The sequence below is a fragment of the Schistocerca gregaria genome, chromosome 7 (assembly GCF_023897955.1).
Source record: "Schistocerca gregaria isolate iqSchGreg1 chromosome 7, iqSchGreg1.2, whole genome shotgun sequence".
Taxonomy (NCBI): Eukaryota; Metazoa; Arthropoda; class Insecta; order Orthoptera; family Acrididae; genus Schistocerca; species Schistocerca gregaria.
Window position 1 is genome coordinate 235337336 of NC_064926.1, and position 25738 is coordinate 235363073.

At 42.5% G+C, this 25738-nt stretch overlaps 1 protein-coding gene across 1 annotated transcript in view; it reads right to left on the reverse strand.

Moving 5' to 3' along the window:
- LOC126281669 (myrosinase 1-like) overlaps window positions 1–24524 on the reverse strand; it is a 37511-nt gene extending 12987 nt beyond the window's left edge. Inside the window, exons 1-8 of the mRNA XM_049980820.1 lie at window positions 24365–24524; window positions 24087–24217; window positions 18728–18862; window positions 10012–10134; window positions 9747–9927; window positions 5653–5747; window positions 5378–5525; window positions 1532–1647 (exon numbers count right to left, since the gene is read on the reverse strand). Coding sequence (XP_049836777.1) covers window positions 1532–1647; window positions 5378–5525; window positions 5653–5747; window positions 9747–9927; window positions 10012–10134; window positions 18728–18862; window positions 24087–24217; window positions 24365–24500 — 1065 coding nt within the window. The 5' untranslated portion in view covers window positions 24501–24524. The remainder of the gene's footprint in view (window positions 1–1531; window positions 1648–5377; window positions 5526–5652; window positions 5748–9746; window positions 9928–10011; window positions 10135–18727; window positions 18863–24086; window positions 24218–24364) is intronic.
- Window positions 24525–25738: the final 1214 nt, after the last annotated feature.

Consider the following 25738-nt stretch of genomic DNA (forward strand, 5'->3'; position numbering starts at 1 on the left):
ATGACAATCTGCTATGGACATTGAGTATACTTTCAATGGAGATTGTAAATTTTTTTATTAATGAGAACGAAATTACAATCTTTCATCACGATTATTAGCTTCCAGTATTAAGAGATGTTTCGTTCCAGTTTGTAACCCATGCCTCTCTATGCTGAAGAGCCAAAGAAACTGGTAGACATGCGTGATATCGTGGAGGGCCTCAGCGAGCACGCGGAAGTGCCGCAAAACGACGTGCCATGGACTCGACTAATGCCTGAAGTAGTGCTGGAGGGAACTGACACGACGAATCCAGCAGGTCTGTCCATGAATCCATAAGAGTACGAGCGGGTCGAGGTCTCTTCCGAACAGCACGATGCAAGACAAACAATATATGTTCAATAATATTCGTGTCTGGTGAATTTAGTGGCCAGGGTAAGTGCTTAAACTGAGAAGAGTGTTCCTCGAACCACTCTGTGGTAATTCTGGACCTGTGGTGTCGCATTGTCCTCCCGGAGTTGCCCAAGTCCGTCGGAATGCACAATGGCCATGAACGGATGCATGGGGTCAGACAGAATTCTTACGTACGTGTCACCTGTCAGAGTCGTAACTTGACGTGTCAAGGGTTCCACATCATTTCAACGGCACACGCCCAACACCATCACAGACTCTTCACAAGCTTGAACAGTCCGCTGCTGACACACCCGGTCAATGGAATCATGAGGTTGTCTCCATACCCGTACACGTCCATCCGCTCGATACAATTTGAAACGAGACTCGTCCGACCAGGTGACATGATTTCAGTCATCAACAGTCCAATGTTGGTATTGACTGGCGTTGTGTCGTCCCGTCATAAAGGATCCACAAGTGAGCCTTCGGTTCCGAAAGACACTATCGATGACGTTTCATTGAAGTGGTTCGCACGATGACACTTGTTGATAGGCCAGTCTTGAAACCTGCAGTACTTAGGGAAAGGGTTGCACTTCTATCACGTTGAACGATTCTCTTCAGTCGCCGCTGGTCCCGTTCTTGCAGAATCTTTCTCCCGCCTCAGCTATGTCTGAGATATTATGTTTTACCGGATTCCTGATATTCACGGTACACTCGTGAAATCGTCGTACGGGAAAATGCTCACTTATTCGCGGTCTCGGAGATGCTATGTCCAGTCGCTCGTGGGCCGGCTGTAACATCACGTTCAAACTCACTTATAATCTGATAATCCGTCATTTTAGCAAAAATAATCGATCTAACTACTGCATCAGACACTTTTTGTCTTAGATAGGCATTGTCGACCACAGCGCTGTATTCTGAATCTTTACATATCTCTGTATTTGAATATGCATGCATGTTACAGTTTCTTTGGCGCTGCAGTGTATGATGACCTACAGTGTTTCAATGGAGAAGCCTAATCCCTTAACTGGATGGAGCCATGGAGCACATGTGCTATCACCATTTTCTTGTCTTAGTAATCGCCAATCTGTGAACACTCTGATGTCGTCAAATGTCTTTCCACTAACACAATGCTACCCCTGTACAAGGAGTACTTTCAGCTTACCTCAGGAGCCGATGAAATTACGGCGGTGTCCCGCTTTTTCGAAGGGTTGTGGCCTGTGAGGCCTGGTGTCACGAAAGTCGTGTTGTAGTGATTCATCCCAAAGAAGTCTGCCGTACCTGTAACAAGGATTATTTCCCCTGACTTCAAGTAACTGATAAACCGAAATAAAACGCTAGCGTTTCGAACAAATGTAGAAGGTTTTGTTTCAGACTCTCTCAAGTAAGGGATGCTGCTATTATGTAGTGCCAATGCTATAAAAACTGAATACGTATAATGATTTACGTGAATGTGTATCAGGAAGCAGATACATAAAGAAGTAAGCAATGCCGATTTGAATCTTTCATTCAGTCCCTCATATCGACTCGGACAGTGCAAATTGTAGTCACAGCGCGCTAAAGGCTGCTGTGGAGTACGAAAGCCTTGTCCAGTTCACAGTTTTACCCTGTCGCGAAAAAAATGGTATAATAATTGTTTTGTATCATCAACAAATATTTCATTAGCAACTATTTGTCACCAGCAATAAGCAATTAATTAAAAAAATGGACAGCGAATACTTACAGCCATTTGTATTTCGTATGTTTCTAAAAGATTCTATGATCCAAATATTGAAAACCATCAGCTTCCTGTGTTACAGGATACGCTTGGTAAAGGCCTGCATAAAATGGTACAGAACACATCTATTGCAAGAAACAGTTGCTATGTGTTACAAAAAGATAGAATATTGTGACGTGCATAGCGGACCTGTAGTTGTTTAGCGTTTCCTGGAATATTTTGGAATCATATCTGTGGTGGGCGTACTGTAAGACCTTCGGCACACACACCATCAGATTATTTGACTTGTCCCTCTAACGAAGTAGGCGAGTGTCAGCAAAATGTCTCGTGGTCTTATCATGGCGTGTTTATCTTCTGCCGTTAGTTCAGACGATAGAAATGCCACTTGCACGCTTAGAGTATCAGATTGACGGTTACCAACTTTAAACAGAACTTGATTAATTTTCACATACATTTATTAAAATAATAACATAAAATTACTTAACTTGATTCTGGATGCTATTTACAATTGACAGTTTGAAGTTCCTTTGGTCTTGGTACGTTAATCTTATCCTCACATATCTCTGGTACTTGACAAAGTGTCTATACATTTCTCTTCATGACTATGTACAGGAATATGGTAATCTTATTAGGAGCAGACTGAAACTTGACTGTCGACTGGTACAGACTAATGCAGACTGGTACAGACACTAATCGGAGGTCTGTGCACTCGTTATACTACCTTGCGCGTTCAGGTATCACTGCGCGAGTGTGATCCGCGAGGAGGAAAGGTTCTACGTTAGCAGCAATCTCATTGGCTGCGTTACATATCAATACGCGGATCGGCGGAAGCAGAATTAGGTCCGTCTCTAAGACAGCGCCATCTCGTAGTGCGAAGACGGACGAGCGGTGCGCCTGCGCAGTTGGGCTTGGCGGGGCGCGCTCTGGTGGGAAAGTTGTGTACGCGCTGACTACGCGGAACTATGTACACAACAATATCACTTTTGTTTCTCGAGAGACACTGCTATTACTTGTGAATCTACGCCGCCAACTAACATCGCGCGTAAGGATTACGAAGATAAGATACCTGAAATTAACTCTCATACTGATGCGTCTTGACAGTCAGTTTTCCCTCGCTCTATTTGCGAGTGGAACAGGAGGAGAAATGGCAAGCAGTGGTACGGGGTACCCCCCAGTACGCACAGTACGGTGAATCACGGAGTATCTATGTAGATGTAGACGTTGATTTGAAGGCAGAAGGTATCCATAAAGTAGCGTTCTACTACTGCATTGGTTAACCTTTGTGAAGGCCTTCCACTATGTTCGAACGCACTAATTGTTTAATTATTTTCCGTTCTTCATTATGCAAGATGGAAAGCTGTTGTGGTGATGTGAGGAAACAAATGGAGTAGGCTTTGTTTTGTGCAAATCTATTCGATTTCAAATGTTACCATTTGTCGAAAACAATCACTTACAGTACCACCATCACTGAATTTCCCTGCCGCTACTCAGGTACTAATGCGAGTGCCACATCATATTCTGGAACCCTGCAGCCCCCTCAAAACTTCGGGTTACCCAATGTGCTTTGAAAATTTTTTGTTCAGCGTGCACCCTTGATGATTATGATACATACGTACATGGATAGTGCATAACGGGGGATATGGAACGAAGTTCAATTGGGGTATGTTAGACGAAAAAACCTACTTGGGGAGGGGTCTCACAGATATTCAGTGTACTGACGAGAGACTACACAGGTTCAATGTAAATCATTCTCAACAGTTATGGAATGTTCTAGTGTGATGCTTTTAAGCTGATGGTACCTGAGTGCTGCGATTATAGGGCATATCATCTCTAGAGAAATAAGTTCCATCTGAGGTACGTACAAAGGCGACAAAGAGAGAATCACTCACACCCAGCTGCATAGTTCATTGACGCTACAGGACGACAAGATCGAAGTCCCTAGTAGAAAAACATGATGGTTTCTGTAACTGATACGGATGAAGCTGCTGGTCCCACATTATTTGTCACAGAGTGGGTAATTCCAGGGAAACGAGTCATTTATAGTATTGACTCCGTATGCCCCAATCCTCTAAAACATTTACTGTTTCCTTAGAGACGAGAATCCTTACAGATTGTCTTTGTCTTACACTCTTGGTTGCGTAGGCAGACGTAACACGGAATGGTTCAAATGATGTGGTGTAATATTTTTGTCACACGCTGGGGGTGGTCATAAAGTTGTAATATTCATCTCTACAATAATCAAGTTGCGGCAATATTTTCGAGTTTGCTTGCAGATGTGGGTCTCTACCCAGGGTACACACTGTAATCACCGTAACACAGTACAATAGCACGCCGCCGCAGAAGGCAAAACGAAATTTGGCAGCCCACTGATAGAACGGAGCGTAGTGCGATTTCAAGGAAAACAATACTGTAACAATCTGTGCCGATCTGAGTGAATTTTACAGCAATTATTCAATAGCATAGAGTACAGGGAAACATAAAATGTATCTTGCGTTTGTACTTCAAGCAACATGTATTCGTTTTTTTCTATAAGTACCGAGATATCAGAGACCTACCTGAAACATACGCTCGTTAGTATTTGTGTATCAATTAGCATCTAAAGTGAAAGGATTTGCGTATATTAATCTTATGCTCGCAGAACGTCAGTGATTGTCACTTATTTCGAAACTACTTCATTTGCCATCATATTCAGAATTTTCTTATGAAGCTAACTGCAAATACAGTGAAATAATTTAGACAAGTATTGTAGGAGATGTGGTTAACATTCCAATAAGAATGACGGTGTCGGCAGTATATTGCCTTTACAATCAACACTCGTGTAGCATCCAAAACTGTGCTTGACAGATTGCTGAATTACAAAGGAAGAAGTTTCAAAAATCTGTGTCTTGAGCCTTACTTGACATTCCATAAGCAGTCAAGAATGCTTCCTCACATGCAGCGTCACAGTGTGAAACAAACTAAACTAAATGATGTTTAAATGGAAGTTTTCCTGGTAAACCGGTTTTTATTTCTTCCAAATGTGTGATTTAGCAAGATCACTGTTTTGCTCTGTATGTTGGCAACGAAACGTGTTGATGATTGCAAAGAATTTCTAGTGGGACGCAACGTCCATTGTCTATCACTTTCACGTAGCGACAAGATTCAGTAGCAAAGTATCGCTAGAATTAACGGACCTAAGATGGAAAAACATATTTACTATTTACATTGCAATCATGCGTGACAGAAGTAGGAATCGTTGTGTGCCCACTTGTTGAACCCCAGTGGTCTCCTACTGCTGTGCATTTGGTTACTCACCCCTGATGTACTCAATCTCTTCTTGTGTGAAGGTTGGTAGCCTTGATCGGGGCCGTCCCTCAGCCTTGCTGTTGGCATCCACTCGCTGTCGAACCACAGCTGGATAATCCCCATCCTGACTGTAAATAGGATGGCCGAACATACCCATCTGCAATACAGAATTACACACTTTTTAAGTCACGTGAATACTATCTCTAACAACCTCTAACAAACTAACACTACACTTTAAAGTTACATGGGATCCAACTTGTTGACGACATAGCTACAGTACCCACCACAAACTGTCGTGCTCTTTCAGCTGCCTCTGCATCCTCTGTCGAGTTAGTCTCTGGTTCAGGCCAATCCATATTAAGCGTAATTCCCACGCTACCTGCGAAGTATGTCAAAGCAAACACGTGCGTATAAATTAGATTATGTTACATAGAGCAGTGTGTGAAGTCATTAATGTGGTGCACATAGTGATACTGATGGACCAGAAACTGTAATTTAAACTTATCCAAAGTTCTCCGACATAAAACAGACTTTTATCCACATTTTTATTTTGTGTACTTCGTCACTTAGTTACCAAAACTTTTATGTCGTTATATGAAATTATTGTGGTGTAAGTACAAATTAAGTGCTGTAATAAATAATATGTTAATAATTTTATTTCTAGATTTGTAAACCCAATGGAAATGGCTTATTTATCTTGGTCTCGTTATTTAGAAGAGCAGATGGACCACCATCGATATTCATGCCGATCATTAAGTAGCTCTGAAGGTAGTTTTAAATATATAACCTCCAGTCCTAAGGTACGTAATGCGTTCAGTTTCATTTACAACATTTAGTACACAAAAACATATATTATACAACTTCAGGACCGAAAGTGTAAGCAACGAGTTTTAATGCACATAAGCAACAGTTAACTAGCTGTAGACTACTACAAATTTTCCTATGTTATTTGTACTGCCATTCACGTCTTTAAAAACTAAACTTGTGTCATGCGCAGAAGACGAAAAAGTAGTATTGTCTAATATATGACAATCCTTTTTAATCTGAGCACATCGTTCTTAATCTTTTACTCTTATTGTTCACTCTTTGCTCTTGCACATATTGTATATCACCCTTCTTTCTCTATAGCTTGCACTTATTTTTCTCAGAATACATAGCATTTTACACCATTTGACATCGTCAAACACTTCCTCCAGGTCGACAAATCCGAACAGATCATGAATATTATTAAACCGAATAAGATTCCTAGTAGTACTCTGCTTATCGTTTAATTCCGATAGTGACTCACACAGAAAAAAAAATGTCTGATCCTTCGTGAAAATAATTTGCATTAAAGGGATTAATTTTAAGCTCTAAGATAGCCCTGTAAAGCTTTTAGATAAAACTGGTCACGAAAAAAATGGAAATTTCCTGTCCGGTTAAAACTATGTGTCGGACCGAGACTCGAGCTCGGAACCTTTGCCATTCAGGAGCAAGTGCTACACCGACTGAGCTACCCGAGCACAACTGACGTCCCACCCTCACAGCTTTAAGCCCCCCAGTACCTCGTCTCCTATCTCTTAAACTTGACAGAAGCTCTCCTGCGAACCTTGCACTCCTCGAAGAAATGATATTGCGGAGACATGGCTTAGCCTGGGGGCACTTTCCAGAACGAAATTTTCGCTCGGCAGCGGAACATGTAACTGTTGCTTCCACTCGAGGACATGTACATGTGACTGAGCACTCTGAAGGACAGTGCGCATGTGATCACAAGTCCACTTGTCATTTAATTACATATTAGCAGATAACAACGCTGCATATGGTGAAAGAAACTTGCGAAGCAAAGAGATAGAGGAAGGAATAAGACTTCAAGTGAACTCTTGAAAAATTTCTAGGGAATGCATACTGTTATCAATGGAGAATATACCTGATTGTCTCGTAGCTATTGATGAAGTAAGATACTGCTCGCCAGTATGACTTTTTTTTCGACTGCAGCTTTCTTCGTTTTCCCTGTGTCCATACACTGCGGGAACTCCTGCCATCTTGCGCCAATTACAATATCTTCTTGCTGATTATTTCATATATTAAGTTGCCAATACCTACGTTTACTACAATAAAACACAGATTGCCCATCAACTACTGGGTGAGAGGTAGCTTTTGTGTTAGAAAAACAACTTATCTGCGCCACGAGAAAAGGAATTGGTTGAAATAACTTCATATCGTGGAACTTGGTAAAGGCCTACATCGTTGTAGTCAAGTATTCAAAGTGCCACACTTGGACGTCAGCGCGCTTTATTACGGTTAGGCCGCAATTCACCGATCTCCGAGATGGTGCAGGCATTGAACATTTCTAATCTCACTTTGTCAGAGGTACGACTTCAGTACCAGAATTCAGTTGAAATTTGAGTCAGTTGTTAACTTCTGTGAGTACCACATTGTTGATAATATGTCTCGTCATAGTCTCTCACGAAATAGGGGGTATAGGCGTGTAGACAACACAAAGCTCAGTAACTTATTCGCGGATTGTTTTTTGGATCCCAACAGTCGATGAGTTATCATACTTCTTCGCTGGTTGACAGGTAGCGGATAAGGAGTAGAATGGTCGCCAGCGGTTATCGTCTATGTGGACGCATGAGCCGAAAAGTGTGGCCATAATTTTATGAGGAACAATCTACCATTCCACGGGCAATGGTTGCTGTAAAAGGACTGATTTTTTAAAAATGAAATGACACTTTGCTAATGGAAATAAGGTTCCAAAAATCTGATTTCTGAACCTCGAATACATACTGTACATTGTCTACAACAAAGTATCAGTTCACTACCATTATTCGACTAATGCGGCAGAGAAGAGCCATCAATGGTCAAATACTGAATGACATGCCATATAACTGTCAGTTGCTCGTAAAGTATCCAATGAGCATCCAGTGCTGGTCCCTGCTTCATGTTATTTTAAGCTTAACCGAGGCAGAACTGATGTGCATGCCAATGCCGTATCGACATATGAAACATATTACGTAAGAAGTAGCTTTAGGTACAGTGAAGTGAGGCCACAATAGCAATGCCGTCGAGGTAGATGTTTATGCCTTAGATCAGCGCAGACTAGTCTCCTTGTTACGAAGGCTGCAGTTGAGCAATAATGTGTGAGAATGTTTGCCCTACACGTTCATTGTCTCGAGCAGTCCGCGCGAAAGTGTATCGCCAACATTGTCCGGAGAAAACGAAGTTTGGAAGATAGCTCTAATTCAGTTGGTAACTTATCTTTAACCACTGTCGTCAACTATAGAATGACTCTTCCATCCATGTTTTGCGGTGCCCTGAGGACCCAAAACAATTTGACCACCTGCTTGATAGCATGTTTGTAGGCCTATTTAATAAGTTATAGCAGCTGTTTCAGTTTTCATCGAATCGACACGTACTTCCAAGTTATTCAGAGATATATGGCACCAGATATCTACGCAACAGCGGTGGTCTGTGGGTGAGGATCTACGACCAGATAACATCAGAGATGATTTTCATCAGGTTCGAATGAGGCTAATTTGCTACCCAAGGAATCAATGTGAATTTACTTTCATCCTTCCCAAACAACTGTACCACGATACCAGTCTTGGAGGTGAAAAAAAGTTAACATAGTCCGCAACTTTAGTGGTGTCTTAGTTTAATGGTATGTGTGCGATGTAAGCCAGGGGAAAGTCCTCCATAGCCTGTTGTTAGCCCCAGCGGCCTATGAACATGTGGTGCCCGGATGACGGAGTATTCAAGCACAAGCGTGGACCAAGTGTGTAGCAAGTAACGTTATTCTACCGACCAGGAGACACGTTTCGATTACTGCGGGACCCACACGCAATCCTAATTACATTGTCGTTAGGTTAGGATGGGAACCCATCGGTGTCTGTTGATGCAAAGACTAATTTTCAACAATGTACACTAATCCTTGTGCCCTGACACAGTCGTAATTGCATCAGCGTTGCACTCTTTCATAAGATCTGCGGCATATCCCCGTCTATGGTAATGTGCAGAACTGTTAAATGTCTGACGTCAACGTTCCGTAATGAAGCATGGACTTAGAAAACCTTGTCACCTACTTAGTAATTGGACGACCTTCAGACATTGTCCGTGAAAACTGCGCAAAAACAGCAGTTTCCGAGATTCTTATTCCCATGAGACAGGCCATAACAAACAGCTCTTTCTCAGACCCACTTGTCAGTGGACTTCACCACTTGTAGGCAGTGACGATGCTTGCCTGATTCCCAGGTCATCCCTACCTCGCTTACAAATCTGGTCAAAAGAATCCGAAGATTAAAATAGGTGGTATTCACCCTTTTGCGTTTATGACAGCTTGAACTCTTTATTGTATTTGTCACTATCGAAAGGGACATGCATGTTGTCATGAGGCACTGACCGTTCTGTGTGGCTCTGTACTGCTCATCGTAGAGGTGCCAGACCCGCGCGTGAGCTTTGATGACGGTGTGTGTGGCCAGGTAGTCGCCGATGCCCGGTGCTCGCAGACCTGGTGCGGTCCACGGCACCACGTAGCCATGCACGAACTGATTGGGCTCGTTGAATGTGATCCACCATTTCACCTGTGGAACCATAGATTGTCAATTATTCTGCCAGGTAAAGTAAAACTGATATGAGGCTGCAGGTACACTGAAACTTTTACTTACCCTATCTCCGAAGTTTTCGAAGAGTATCCTGGCGTATTCAACGAAGTAGTCAGCCAGCAACTCGTTGGGCCAGCCTCCGATGTACTGCAGTGCTTGAGGGAGGTCCCAGTGGTACATCGTTACCTGCAGGCGGCATACAGTAGTGTCAAACTTTATAAAACTGCGTATTTTCATCGCTTTCTCGCTCGCTTTTATGAAACCAAACGAAGAACACATTTGGCGACACAGTCTCTGGATGGCCGTTGAATTCGTGCGCAATGGCCGTACTGCCTAAATTCAGTACTAATTAACTCGGAAACGGTGCAACATATCGAAGTTTTTTTATTATTATTTCTTGGCACAATCTGCCTCTCATTATCCTTGCAAGCTTTTCAGTCTGTTTCCGTATATGCGGAGTGAGCAAGAATTGCACCAACAAAATTTCGGTGGTTGTTCAGGGATATTATGTGAGCAGTTTCGTATAAGATACCCATGGCCTCCATTGGTACGTTATGGGGGGGGTGTACATTAATAGAACCGACAAAAAGCAGGTACGTATTTCAGACTGGAAATGGAGGAAAAACGTCCTATGAACGTATATCCCGAAATGCACCGTTCCCATGGCATATGGCTGTGATGAATGGAAGTTCTTCTGCCCACTTGCTATGTGTTACTTGTATGTTGCAGGAAAGTTCCTCTGACCACGAGGCGTAATCCCCTTGCGTGTAGCAGGCGGTGTCATTAACGCAGCGTACTTAAGCAGCAGAATGGTCCAGTATTCACGTCGGGTCGACAGGTAGCACGGCTACACCAAAACAAGTACCCTCGCAGTTACCAACCATATCACACAATGTTCATCTGTCTGAAGAGACCCACGATCAGACAAGCGTCCAGGAAGGACTTGAAATATTGTGTAACGTCGTCGGTCTCAGTGAGCGTACATGTTTTTGTACAGCCGTGCTGCCTCTCGACTGTTTCCATCCGCTTGGCCGTACCCAGACACCATGTCGGCTTGTTCCCTACATGAATACCGGTCCATTGTGCTGCTTAGGTACGCTGCGTTAATCATACCGCCTGCAACACACATGTAACACACGCCTCGTAGCTAGAGGAACTTTCACTCGTCACCGACATCTGCCATTTCAGCTGACCATTTCCGGACACATTTCATAAGACTTTTTTTCCTCCGTTTCCAGAAATATCTATGATTTGTCATCCCTTTTACTTTCATTTATGGAAAAATGTCCTCACAACGGTGAAACAATCTGTAATAGCGCACACTAATTCAATGAGGCAACAGCCTTGAAACAGATGCAAAGTATCGTAATCAGGTTGCATTGAAAGGTAAATATCTCTACATGGCGTCGTAGAGGCACTCTTCCGTTGCATTCAGTGAACCCTTATACGAACTACATTTTGGGAAACTCACGAACAGTAAACCCATAGGTACTGCTGTGTATCAGTTCTAGCAAACACCTAATGCAACCGAAAAAAATGAGTCACATGTGGGCCATAATAAATGCTATCTTAAGGTAAAAGAGTGACTTGTGTTTTACCATTGCCAACAAGTCGAAAACATGTATCGCCAGTGAATGGATCAAGTGTTTTCTATTAAGACATACAGTGTATGACGTCGCCATTAGCAGTGTTACAGAGATACATTGAATGCAGTTCCGGCACAAACCAGTCAGAAGAGAAAAAAACGATACAAAGATAAAAGACGGAAAGGAGCCAAACGAATTGCTATTAGTCTGTAACGAGTTAGCTTAGGCCACCGGTCCCTTAACCGGAAATACTCAGGAAATATCGCTGAACAGCTCCCGAAATGCTGTCGGTGGATTTTTTGTTCACCCTCCATTTACTAGTTTTAAGGATCGTCAGCGGTGAAGTATCTATATGCAGAGGACAAGACTGAAATGAGAAAGGACTTGGAAAAAATCCGATGTATCCTTTTCAGTTGAAACAGTAATCGATTAAGGGGGATGACGGGAAACAAAATCTGGATCGCCATTTGGAGAATTCAACAATCGTCTTCCAAACCAATATACTTGATCGTAACCACGGTGCCGTTTCCAGTGGCGAGAGTCTTAGTATTGTTAACTATATTGCAAGAACTATAAGCCTGATGGTGAGAAAAGAGGTCAATAGCAGTTGTGCTATAGTAGCAAGTAAATTTCTCTAATAGTATAGTATAAAAGCAGTAACAATTAATTAATATGAGATAATTAATTAATATGAGATTCTAAAGCCTTTTGCAGTTGTACATGTAATAGGCCAATTGTAAAGGAGTAAACAAGTAAACATAAATTCACGGTTTTTATTCAAGGTTTTTTATTTACAACAAATGCGGTAGTTATTTTTCGTATAATTTACTAACTCATTGTAAGATAAAACAGTATCACGTGGAAATTAGATCGTATGCCTCACGGCAAGTGCCAACAGTATGGTGTGTGTGATACTTTCATGTCATGTATCATCGATCACTGTTTCAGATAAGGTTATTTAGAAGCAGAAGTGTTTGTGTAATGAAGTGCTTGTGTTGTTGAAGGCAGTCAGCGAAAATGGTGGGTCAAATTCATCTCCATCACGCGGCCTAGTCTTCTTACAAAGCGCCGTGGAGCAGACCGCTTAACGTTTCGATTTAACCGATGAATATTCTCGGCAGTGTAACATATTCCTTATTACTCTGAGTAAAGGAAATTGAACAAAAGGAATCATTACCTCGTCCGTTCAAGACCAACTATACGCCAACACTACATCTTCTCTTCCGGTCAACTGTAGGCGACAGTAGTTTCCTACAACGGCTAAGGTGGATATAAAATGATTTACAAAAAGTTTTATTTCTTCTCGCGAATAGCAGCTTGCTGTAAATGTAGAAAAATGTTAATGTACCTCCTACTATCGTGTCAGACTGGTACCCGGCATAGTGCAGCAGATTGCAGTGGAAGGGACTCCTCAGGGCATTGGAAGTCCCCTGGAGAAATACTGGAACATGTTGCCTCTATAGCCGTCTATAATTGCTAGAGTATTGCCGACGCAGGATGTTTTGCTCGAATTGACCTCTCGTTTATGTCCCATAAATGTTGAATGTGGTTCAATGTCGGGCGCTCTGAGTGGCCAAACCATTCGCCTCAAAGGTTCAGAATGTTCTTCAAACCTATCGCGAATGACTGTGGCCCGGTGACATGGCGCACTGTCGTTCATAAAAATTCCAGGATTGTTTGGGAACATGAAGTCCATGAATGCTGAAAATGGTCTCCAGGTAGCGGCATATTCAGAGAACCCAGTCTGTTAAACGCAAACGCGGCCTATACCATTATGGAAGCACTACCAGTTTGCAAAGTGTCCTGATGACAACTAGGGTCCGAGACTTCGGGATCTGCGTCGCATTCTCACCCTATCATCAGGTCTTACCAACTGAAATTGGGACTGATCTGACCAGGCCACGATTTTAAAGTTGCCTAGGATCCAGCCAATAGAGTCACCAGCCTAGGAGATGTACCGCAGGTGATGTCGAGTTGGTAGGAAAGGCACTCACGTGGCTCGTCTGCTGCAAGAGTCCCATTGATTTCTGCTGTTATTTCATGCAGTCTTGCTTGTCTCTTAGGACTGACAGCTCTACGCAAACGCTGCTGCTCTCGGTCGTTACGTGAAGGCCATCGGCCACTGCGTTGTCCGTGGTGAGAGGTAACGCCTAGAAGTTGGTATTCTGGGATCGCGAAATACTGAATTTCCTAAAGATTTGCGGTTGTGGATGACACATGGGTCTAGCACCAAAGTCTCTTACTTCCCATCCTATGGCCATAATCGAACCTATGACCGTAGCGGTCGCGGGGTTTCAGAATGTAGCACCTAGAACGGCTCGGCCATCCTTGCCGGCGCATATCTATAGCTCTCGGGAATTCCAAAAGGGAATGGTTAAAGATCTAAATATCATGTCTAGTCCAATAAACAGCTTTAGTGTTAAGAAGACATAAATGGCGGTATTGCCAAATCTTTTTCTGGTAAAAAAATTTTAGGTTGCCTTGGTAGAGCTGTAGTTGTGAAATGTCTTATGTGACCACGCCCACCTCCGAAGGTATAAGAGTTGTACCAGTCTACCTTGGTATTATTACAGGAAAGTCCACAAGCTTTTACGGTCATTTATGGGGAGTAATTCAGGCAATGTGAAATTTATACATGAAGCCATTTTTGTAGATAAGAACTAGACCCTCTACATTCTACGAAGGTATGGAAACCCCATCCAGACGTAAATACTTCAAAGAGATTTTTGTTCAGAGCTTCTTAGAAAGCGGTCATACAGATATTAATATCCAATGTACCGTTATCCTTTGCGCTAACATCACGAGGAAAAAGTTCACAACGGAGCTGCCCGGACCGCAGCTCGTGCTCGTGCGGTAGCGTTCTCGCTTCCAACGCCCGGGTTCCCGGGTTCGATTCCCGACGGGGTCAACGATTTTCTATGCCTCGTGGTGACTGGGTGTTGTGTGATGTCCTTAGGTTAGTTAGGTTTAAGTAGTTCTCGGGGACTGAGGACCATAGATGTTAAGTCCCATAGTGCTCAGAGCAATTTCAACACATTTTTGGAGATCGCCGAAGTCCATTTAACTTCAGTTGACATGTAGAACGTGCAATATATTACTTGCACGAGCTTCACCAAGGAAGTCCTTAAATTGTGTAAGTGTAGGCCAGATATAGGTACTAACCAGCAGTCCCCCCGAGGTAGTTAGCAAAGTATGTTTGACATTACTGCCATTGGTAGTCTTTATTAGGAGCATAGCTGGGAGGCGTTTCGTACATCCATATATACATTTCCGTTGGTTCCCCTAAAAACGCTCATGCGGAAGCTGAAAGAATTGCTTTTTTAAGATCAAGGACGCTGTTCGTTTTTAAACTTGTTCGCGATGACCAAGCGCTCTCTTCTCATTGTCATGCTTCCACATCGGTCCCATTACATACATTTCCAGCAGTTTAGTGTTTAGAACTACAGAGCAATCCTACTTTACCCTTTCTCTACGTATTTACCGTAATTTCAAAGCTGTACAATGCTTGAAAATGTTGTTGTACCACTAACTGCAATTACGTTATGAAGCCACATTCGATGCAGTGAAGAACAAAATGATCATTCCTGACTATTACGAATACCTTGCACGTGAGTACTCCACAAAAACATAATTTACATGCTAATCAACTCGGAAGTGGCGCAACATAGTGCATTTTTCCTTTTCCTTAACAAGCCGTCTGGTAGAATTTTGCACAGAGCATAACTTAATCATAGCAAACACTTGGTTCAAGAATCATGAAAGAAGGTTGTTCTCATGGGAGAATCCTGGCGATACTAGGAGGTATCAGATAGATTATATAATGGTAAGACAGAGACTTAGGAACCAGGTTTTAAATTGTAAGTCATTTCCAGGGGCAAATGTGGACTCTGACCACAATCTGTTGGTTATGAACAGTAGACTAAAACTGAAGAAACTGCAAAAAGGTGCGAATTTAAGGAGATGGGACCTGGGTAAACTGAAAGAACCAGAGGTTGTACAGAGTTTCAGGGAGAGCATAAGGGACCAATTAACAGGAATGGGAGAAAGAAATACAGTAGAAGAAGAATGGGTAGCTCTGAGGGATGAAGTAGTGAAGGCAGCAGAGGATCAAGTAGGTAAAAAGACGAGGGCTAGTAGAAATCCTTGGGGAACAGAAGATATTATGAATTTAATTGATGAAAGGAGAAAATATAAAAAGGCAGTAAATGAATCAGGCAAAAAGAAATACAAACGTCTAAAAATGAGATCGACAGGAAGTGCAAAATGGCTAAGCAGGGATGGCTAGAGGACAAATGTAAGGATGTAGAGGCTTATCGGACTAGGGGTAAGATACATACTGCCTATAGGAAAATTAAAGGGACCTTTGGAGAAAAGAGAGCCACTTGTATGAGTATCAAGAGCTCAGATGGAAACCCAGTTCTATGAAAAGAAGGGAAAGCAGAAAGATTGAAGTAGTATATAGCGGGTCTATACAAGGGCTATGTACTTGAGGACAATATTATGGAAATGGAAGAGGATGTAGATGAAGATGAAATGGGCGATACGATACTGTGTGAAGAGTTTGACAGAGCACTGAAAGACCTGTGTCGAAACAAGGCCCCGGGATTAGACAACATTCCATTAGACTATTGACGGCCTTGGGAGAGCCAGTCCTGACAAAAGTCTACCATCCGGTGAGCAAGAGGTGTGAGACAGGCGAAATATCATCAGACTTCAAGAAGAATATAATAATTCCAATCCCAAAAAAAGCAGGTGTTGACAGATGTGAAAATTACCGAACTATCAGTTTAAAAAGTCACAGCTGCAAAATACTAATGCGAATTCTTTACAGACAAATGGAAAAACTAGTAGAAGCTGACCTCGGGGACGATCAGTTTGGATTTCGTAGAAACGTTGGGACACGTGAGGCAATACTGACCCTACGACTTATCTTAGAAGGTAGATTAAGGAAAGGCTAACCTATGTTTCTAGCATTCGTTAGAGAAAGCTTTTGACAATGTTGACTGGAATACTCTTTTTCAAATTTTGATGGTGACAGGCGTCAAATGCAGGGAGCGAAAGGCTGTTTACAATTTGTATAGAAACCAGATGGCAGTTATAAGAGTCGAATGGCATCAAAGATAAGCAGTGGTCAGGTAGGGAGTGAGACAGGGTTGTAGCCTATCCCCAGTGTTATTCAATCTGCATATTGAGCAAGCAGTAAACGAAACAAAAGAAAAGTTCGGAGTAGGTATTAAAATCCATGGAGAAGAAATAAAAACACAGAGGTTCGCTGACGACATTGTATTTCTGCCAGAGACAGCAAAGGACTTGGAAGAGCAATTGAACGGAATGGACAGTGTCTTGAAAGTAGGATGCAAGATGAACATCAACAAAAGCAAATCGAGGATAATTAAGTGTCGTCGAATTAAATAGGGTGATGCTGAGGGAATTTGATTAGGAAATTAGACGCTTAAAGTAGTAAAGGAGTTTTGCTATTTGGGGAGCAAACTAACTGATGATGGTCGAAGTAGAGAGGATACAAAATGTAGACTAGCAATGGCAAGGAAAGCGTTTCTGAAGAAGAGAAATTTGTGACATTGAGTACAGATTTAAGTGTCAGGAACTCGTTTCTGAAAGTATGTGTATGGAATGGAAGTGAAACATGGACGATAAATAGTTTGGACACGAAGAGAACAGAAGCTTTCGAAATGTGGTGCTACAGAACAATGCTGAAGATTAGAAGTGTCGATCACATAACTAATTAGGAGGTATTCAATAGAATTGTGGAGAGAGGAGTTTGTGGCACAACTTGACAAGAAGAAGGGACCGGTTGGTAGGACATGTTCTGAGGCATCAAGGGATCACCCGTTTAGTATTGGAGTTCAGCGTGGGGGGTAAACATCGTGGACGGAGACCAAGAGATGAATACACTAAGCAGATTCAGAAGAATGTATGTTGCAGTAAGTACTGGAAGATGAGGAAGCTTGCACAGGATAGATTAGCATGGAGAGCTGCATCAAACAAGTCTTAGGACTGAAGACCACAACAACAGCAAAGCCTCCCACGCGATTTCTGTTTGTATGTTCAGACTAATCACTGACGCTACCGAGGGGATTTTAATGCAGCTTCTACTAATACACAGAATGATTCACGAGGACGTTTTTTTCCTATAATTTATCACTTCTACGCCAGACAAGTTATCCAGTCGTAGGTACTTAATGAAACCCATGCGAAACAGAGGGGATCACCAATTGTGTATAATATTTTTGTTCCTTATACATTGGTATGAATATTTATCACCACATTCATCAAGCTACACTTTAAAAGAATGTAATAAATTTGGCAATTTTTCTCAAATTTTTGAAGAGCAAATACTGGCAAACTGTTCATGGCCGTTGTTTCCCCTCTGGAATAGTCTTGAGTCTAATCCAGCCAACAGCAATGTTCAGCAAGATTCATTGGTCACAGTGCTACAACTCAGTACCATTCCACTGTACGAAGGCACGTAACTTAAAGGAAATTAACTTCGTCATGCACTCTCACTAACGCAATGGACCACCTAGAAACAGATTTCTTCCAAGGTTGCTAACGACAGTAGAACTCTCACTGACGCAATGGACCATCTAGAATTCGCTTCTCTGATAGTTGCTAATGATAGTTGCTTTCTAGTCACCAGCATGGCCTGTTGACTTAGATAGAAAATGACATACGGCTGTGTGCCTGAATCTCTTGTTATGTCCTTTCTGCTCTCCTTGGACACTACGCCCGACATACTGTGAAAGACACGCATGATTGACTCGTTTCTCGGAGTATGATTTTAAGCAGTTACTGTTAATTTTGACCATGACCAGTACATAGTTGTGAGGTGCGCTGTTCAGTACATATAGCCTAAGTGCTTCAACTGTTTCTATAAAAATTATAGTTTATCAATCATTTTATGCAAAACAGGTGACTGAATATGGTCGATGACCATTTACGTTGTGAGCTAGCCATCCAAACAGGTAAAGCAGGTTCAGCCACGTTACGCTTGGGAACAATTAGCATGTTGTTCCGCCTTAACTTTGGCATAGCTTTAAATATCCAATGCTGTTTCCTTCTTTCGCATTGGGATCAATTGTAATTACACTACATTCCTGTTATTAGTGTTTCTAAAGGGAAGAGAGGTTTACTGTAAGAGAAAGAGTATGCGAATACTACCATTCTCTACTTACCAGAGGCTGAATTCCGTTGGCTAGCAGTTCGTTGATAAGGTTGTTGTAGTAGTCGATACCAGCCTGGTTGATGACGTCGAGGTCCCCGTTAGGCAACACCCGTGGCCAGGATATGGAAAATCGATACACGTCCGCCTGAACAACAACGAAGTATTAATGGTTGCAACGAAATGTCTGTGGACTGACAGCTAATATTTCATTATTAAATCATGTATTAACGCTGAATCCGTTGAATAAAACATAACTGAAACTGTAAACATCCAGATAACACATTATAATAGAAGAACAAACAATGTGCCTGAGGATGGTGACAAATGAATAATATTTTTGAGCTTTGTGAATTAAACCAATATGATTGAGAAAATTTAACATTAAACCTCATTGCCTTTTAGTAATCCAAGAGAATGTTTAATGAAATGACCCTGAAAGTTATTTACCATCCTGAAAATCTATTAGAATCATGAACAGAGATTTAGAAATACGCAGTGATACAAACGAAGAATGCGATAGGGAAGCTTGTGTAACACATAACAATGCTACCTCATAATTTCTACATGGATGATTGGATTCGATAGTGGAGACCGAAAATTAAGGACTAAACATACCGCTTACGTAGTACTATATTACTATAAACACTCATTTCTCTGTACAAACTGACGACGAATTTTTACAAAGAACCGGCAGTTACATAACCGAAACTGATTTAATGAAATGTAGTCACTGGAAACAGACTTTCAAAAACGTGTATGCATTGAATTTATTAAAGTATAATATCTCTAACGTAAATTTGCAGTTGGGTTTTGGAACATATACTGTATTCGAAAATTATGAAGTACCTCGAAGAAAACGATTTATTAACACCTGGTCAGCACGGTTTCAGAGAATATCGTTCTTCTGAAACACAACTAGCTCTTTATACTCATTAAGTAGTAAGTACTATCGACAGGGGATGTCAAATTGTTTCCATATTTTTGGGTTTCCAGAAGGCTTTTGACACCGTTCCTCACAAGCGCGTTCTAACCACACTGCGTGCCTACGGAGTATCGCCTCAATTGTGCGACTGATTTTCTGTCAGAAAGATAACAATTCCTAGTAATAGACTGAAAGTCATCGAATAAAACAGAAGTAACATCCGGCATTCCCCAAGGAAGATTTATAGGCCCAGTATTGCTTCTGATCTATATTAACGGCATACAATCTGAGTAGCCGTCTTAGATTGTTTGCAGATGATGCTGTCATATACCGTCCTGTAAAGTCATCAGATGATCAAAACAACTTTAAAAATGATTTAGATAAGATATCTGTATGGTGTGAGAAGTGGCAATTGACCCTGAATAAGAAAAAGTGTGAAGTTATTCACATGAAAACTAAAAGAAATCAGCTAAATTTCGATTACGCGATAAGCCACACAAATCTCAAGGCTGTAAATTCAACTAAATACTTAGGGATTACAATTACAAATAACCTAATTTGGAACGATCACATAGATAATACTGTGGGTAGAGCAAACCAAAGACTGGACTGCGATTCATTTGCAGAAAGTGCAACAGGTCTACTAAAGAGACTGCTTACACCATGCTTGACCGCCCTATTCTGGAGTATTGGTGTGCGGTGTGCGATCCGCATCAGGTGGGACTGACGGGTGATGTCGAAAAAGTACAAAGAAGGGCAGCTCGTTTTGTCTTATCACTAAATAGGGGAGAGAGTTCCATAGAAATGATAGGTGAATTGTAGTGGCAATCATTAAAACAAAGGCGCTTTTCGTTGCGAAGGGATCTTCCCATGAAGTTTCAGTCACCAGTTTTCTCCTCCGATTGCCAAAACGTTCTGTTGGCAGCCACCTACATAGGGAAAAATGATCATGACGATGAAATAAGAGAAATCGGGGCTCGCACTGAAAAAGTTAAATGCTCGTTTTTCTCGCGTGCCGTTCGACAGTAGAATGGTAGAAAGACAGCACTTCAGCAGAATAATCACGAAGATTTGTATGTACATACCTCCCCGTATGAACGTCTAGTTGGAATTCGTTTCAAATCGAAGCATAATTTTTTTCAGTTTCTGCCGCTAGAGCTCCTGCGGCGCACAAAATTCACAATGAAAGTACATAGGCGCTGTCGACAATAAGGAACGCGTAGACTGCGCATGACCTTCCGATTTCCGCAGTAACGCAATAATACCAAAGTACTCGAGAAGCACACATCGCACACGTACACTCATGAGCCAGAACATTATGACCATCGACCTACTAGCGGTAAAGGGCCGAACAGGTGATAGCAGCTTCACCTGACGGTGAATGACTGCTTATCAGACACACACTCGAATCACGTACTATCACAGAGTGTGAGGTCCGCATGCAGAATGGCCCGCATCTCGTGGTCGTGCGGTAGCGTTCTCGCTTCCCGCGCCCGGGTTCCCGGGTTCGATTCCCGCCGGGGTCAGGGATTTTCTCTGCCTCGTGATGGCTGGGTGTTGTGTGTTATCCTTAGGTTAGTTAGGTTTAAGAAGTTCTAAGTTCTAGGGGACTGATGACCATAGATGTTAAGTCCCATACGGCTCAGAGCCATTTGAACCATTTGAACGTATGCAGAATGGAGAAAGGCGAGTGAACTGAGTTTCATCGAGTGCAGATTGTGATGTCCCGGAGGCTCGGCACGAGCATTTCGGAATCTGCACGACTTGTCGAGTGCTCGAGGAATTCTGTGGTGAGGGTCTTCAACACATGGCGAAACAAACGTGAAACAACGTCGAGACGTCATGGGGTTTGGCAGCCACCTTTAAATAGAGGTGTCCGATGTCGTAGGCTAGGCAGACTTGTAAAACTGGATAGGCGGAGAATTGTGGCGGAACTAACATCAGACTTTAATGCGTGGCCGAGTGTAAGTGTGCTTGAACAGATCCCTGAACAGACAGTGCACCGAACACTAACAATGGGCCTCCGCAGTCGACGAATCATGGATGAGCGATTGTTAACTCCACGACATCGGCAACTACGACTGAAATGGGCAAGTGATCATCAGCACTGGACTTTGGGGCAGTGGCAGAACGTTGCATCGTTTGATGAATCCCGATACTTTCTTCATCACGCCGATGGGAAGGCGCGAATCCGTTATGTTGCAGGTCAACAGTTTCTTGAAACCTGTACTGCAGAACTCAGACAAGCTGGCGGCGGCTCCATTATGCTCTGGAGAACATTCATGTTGGCACCTATGGGTCCAATGGAGCTCGTGCAAGTCACCATGACGACCAAGACATATGGTACACTGGTTGCAAACCACATACGCCCCTTCATGGAGTTCATATTTCTAAACGGCAGTGGCATTTTTCAACAAGATAATGGGACATGTCACAAGGCCAGGAGCGAGATGCAGTGATTCGAGGAACACAGTGGCGAGTTCCAGTGGATGTGCTGGCCCTCCAGCTCGCCAGGTGCCAACTACCTCCAGTGACCTACCAAGGTCCCACTGCTTACATGCCACAGCGCGTCGCTGCTGTTTTCCGTGTCAGAGGTGGATCTACAAGCTATTAGATAGATGGGCACAATTTTCTGGATGATTAGTGTGTGTTTACCACTGTATATCACGACACCACGTGCATACCTATGAGAGTTTCGGAAGAAAGGGAATGTGGCACACTAGTTACAGCGCTAGCCTGTATATGTGACGAGCGGGGTTCGGATTCACTTTTCATCCTAATTTTCCATAGTTTGCCTCAGACGATAATTGCAAGTTTATAATTCCTTACGCGTCGTATACGTTTAGTATTTTATTTCCATGAATATTGACGTCGTAATGTATTGCGAATACATAGCAAGAAGCATCCTCTATTGTATGATTATATGATAGCAGAACAAACACTGTTAGCAGTAACTTCTGTAAAATATCTGGGAGTATGCGTAAGCAACGATTTGAAGTGGAATGACCAGACAAAATTAATTGTTGCTAAGGCGGGTGCCAGATTGAGATTCATTGGGAGAGTCGTTAGAAAATGTATTCCATCAGCAAAGGAGGTGGCTTACAAAACACTCGTTCGATCTATACATGAGTATTACTCATCTGTGTGGGATCCGTGCCATGTCGGGTTGACAGAGGAGATAAAGAAGATCCAAAGAAGAGCGGCGCGTTTCGTCACAAGGTTATTTGGTAAGCGTGATAGCGTTGCGGTGATGTTTAGCAAACTCAAGTAGCAGGCTCTGCAAGCAAGGCGTTCTGCATCGCGGTGTAGCAAGCCGTCCAATTTTTGAGAGCGTGTGTTTCTGAATGAGGTATCGAATATATTGCTTCCCTCTACTTATAGCTCCCGAGGGGATCACGAATGTAAGCCGGCCGCAGTGGCAGTGCGGTTCTAGGCGCTGCACTTTGGAACCGCGTGACCGCTACGGTCGCCGGTTCGAATCCAGCCTCGGGCATGGATGTGCGTGATGTCCTTAGGATAGTTAGGTGTAAGTAGTTCTACGTTCTAGGGGACCTCAGAAGTTGAGTCCCATAGTGTCCCATAGTGCTCAGAGCCATTTGAACCATTTTATCACGCATGTAAAATCAGAGAGATTCGAGTGCGCACGGAAACTTTCCGGCAGTCGTTCTTCCAGCGAACCATACGCGACTAGAACAGGAAAGGGTGGTAATGACAAAAAAAAATTGGTTCAAATGATTCTGAGCACTATGGGACTTAACATCGTAGGTCATCAGTCCCATAGAACTTAGAACTACTTAAACCTAACTAACCTAAGGACAGCACACACATCCATGCCCATGGCAGGATTCGAACCTGCAACCGTAGCAGTCCCACGGTTCCCGACTGCACCGCCTAGAACCGCACGACCACCGCGGCCGGTGAGGTAATGACAGTGCCACGTAAAGTGCCCTACTCCACACACCGTTGTGTGGCTTGTGGAGTATAAATGAAGCTGTAGAGGTAGATGTAGATGACAACCCTCCTTACATTGGTTTTTGTTTTAAGGAAATTCTTTTATTTTAGTTCTACTTTGTCTGCTACAGTGAAAATGCGGTAACTACTTCTCGAATGAACCTAGTATTTTATTTGTTTAGACTAACTGCTTGTTGTCTTCCCCTCAGAAAGCTACATGAATCTGCAAGAAATATCATTCCTGATTATAGATTTTCTTACGCATGGTTTTAATAATTTTGTAGGTATTTCAGGTTCACCATTAAGTTCGCCCATAGCTGTTTACACAAAGCAAATTATATCAGAAAATGACCAAGTGCACCTTTTTTAAAAGCGTAGCTTCCATGATATACTGGGTACAGAGCTCATAATGGGTAAGTATGTCACCAGTTTTTTTTTTTTTTTAATCGCTGCAAAAGGAGAAGTTAGCATGCTTTCCAATGGAAATTGTACTTACGTTGAGCGCCTTCAGCATCTGAACATCTTCCTTGTACTTATGGTAAGAATCGCAGGCAACGTCCCCGTTCTGTTCTACAACGACTAGCGGACGGTTGTGGAATAAGTGGTCCTGGATGCTCTCTCCCTTGCCTGTAAATGCGCGCAAGAACTTCACAATAAATAACACACCTATTAATTATTGTCATGGAAATATGTTATTGCCTTGGTCTTGGATAAGAACCATAAGCAGTATATTGAACTTTGCCTGATGAATACAGTTCACACTTTTGAACCCACCATCTTCGTTCCATCCTCCTTCGATCTGATATGCGGATGTTGCCGCTCCAAACATGAAGTCATCCGGGAATCGATTAGAGGCTGTCTGTGCGGAAACAACGGCTAACACGGCCGTAAAGGTGATCAGCAACGTCATCGTTGGAAATCTCCAGTGGCTTTGAATGAGCAGCTGCAGGGTGTGCGTATAAATAGTGTAATTGGGATAAAATGTCAGAGGTTGTTTGTATATCTGAAAATAGATAATATCAGACAATTTTCTTTTATCGTTCGTTAATCAGCGTATTTCTTTAGGGTTTGCCTGTGTTCTTAGCGATATTATCGGAGTGGTACTGAAGTAACATGTTGAGCTGTGGATCACATAGCGATATCAGCAGAGGCTTTCTTATCAGGTCCACTTATTTAACTCTTGTGGGAATCATGCAGGAATCAGATCATTAGCAACGCTGATTCTGGGAAACAGGAAGTTTGCCAACCATTACCTGGAAATAAATGACTGATAGCTTAGCTAAATAATAATTCCACCTTAAAGAGGCAACAACTGGCTATACACTTCAAAAAAATTCTACAACTCAACAAAATTCTATAAACAGATAGCTTCCTAAACGATAAAGGGTCGTTATATTTCATAAATTGGGTACCTGTTCAGTAATATTTTAATTCCAACACCTTCCCCCAAACAAATTTTAATCCACACATTCTATATAAGTGGATGTATGAGGGGTAGTCAAATGAAAACCAATCACCAACCACAAGAGTGAGATGGAATGCACTCAAAAGCTATCACTGTACATGTTAAGACATTGAGTCCACTGGGAGACTAAACGATCAATCCCTGTTTAATAGGAAGCGTTTGGCCGCAGATGTATTCCCCTCAACCAGTATTTCTCTTCCTCGTTCACATTACAACGACATCCAAGCGATAACACTGTGAAATAACCGGTCTGCATGGGTGTTACTGCAGTGTTTCCAAACCAAACCGCTGAAGCGTAGCCGTCGCCCAGTTGACAGCATGGGGTGGGCGTAATGATGCAACAGGATGTATTCCTGGGCGTTTGGACTTCAAGGCGTGTCATAGTTTCTGCAGAGTGTCTTCACAGTATTGCACATTCATTGTGATTTCACGCTCGTCTAGATAGCCCTTACATTCCATAACATCTGTCCTCACACTGCCACCTGAACGAAGGCCGCCCTTCAGTAGTTTGACTGGGAATCACTGCAGCATCCTTCACCATGCAATGTTCACATCTTTGGAAACGTGAAGAAATATATACGTGACCGTCGGTTTTAGATGGAAATATGCAAGCGTGGGTGCGGATGTAGAACTGTCAGCAGACAAACATCTTATAGGAATCCGGAATTGATGGCCTCTTCTCC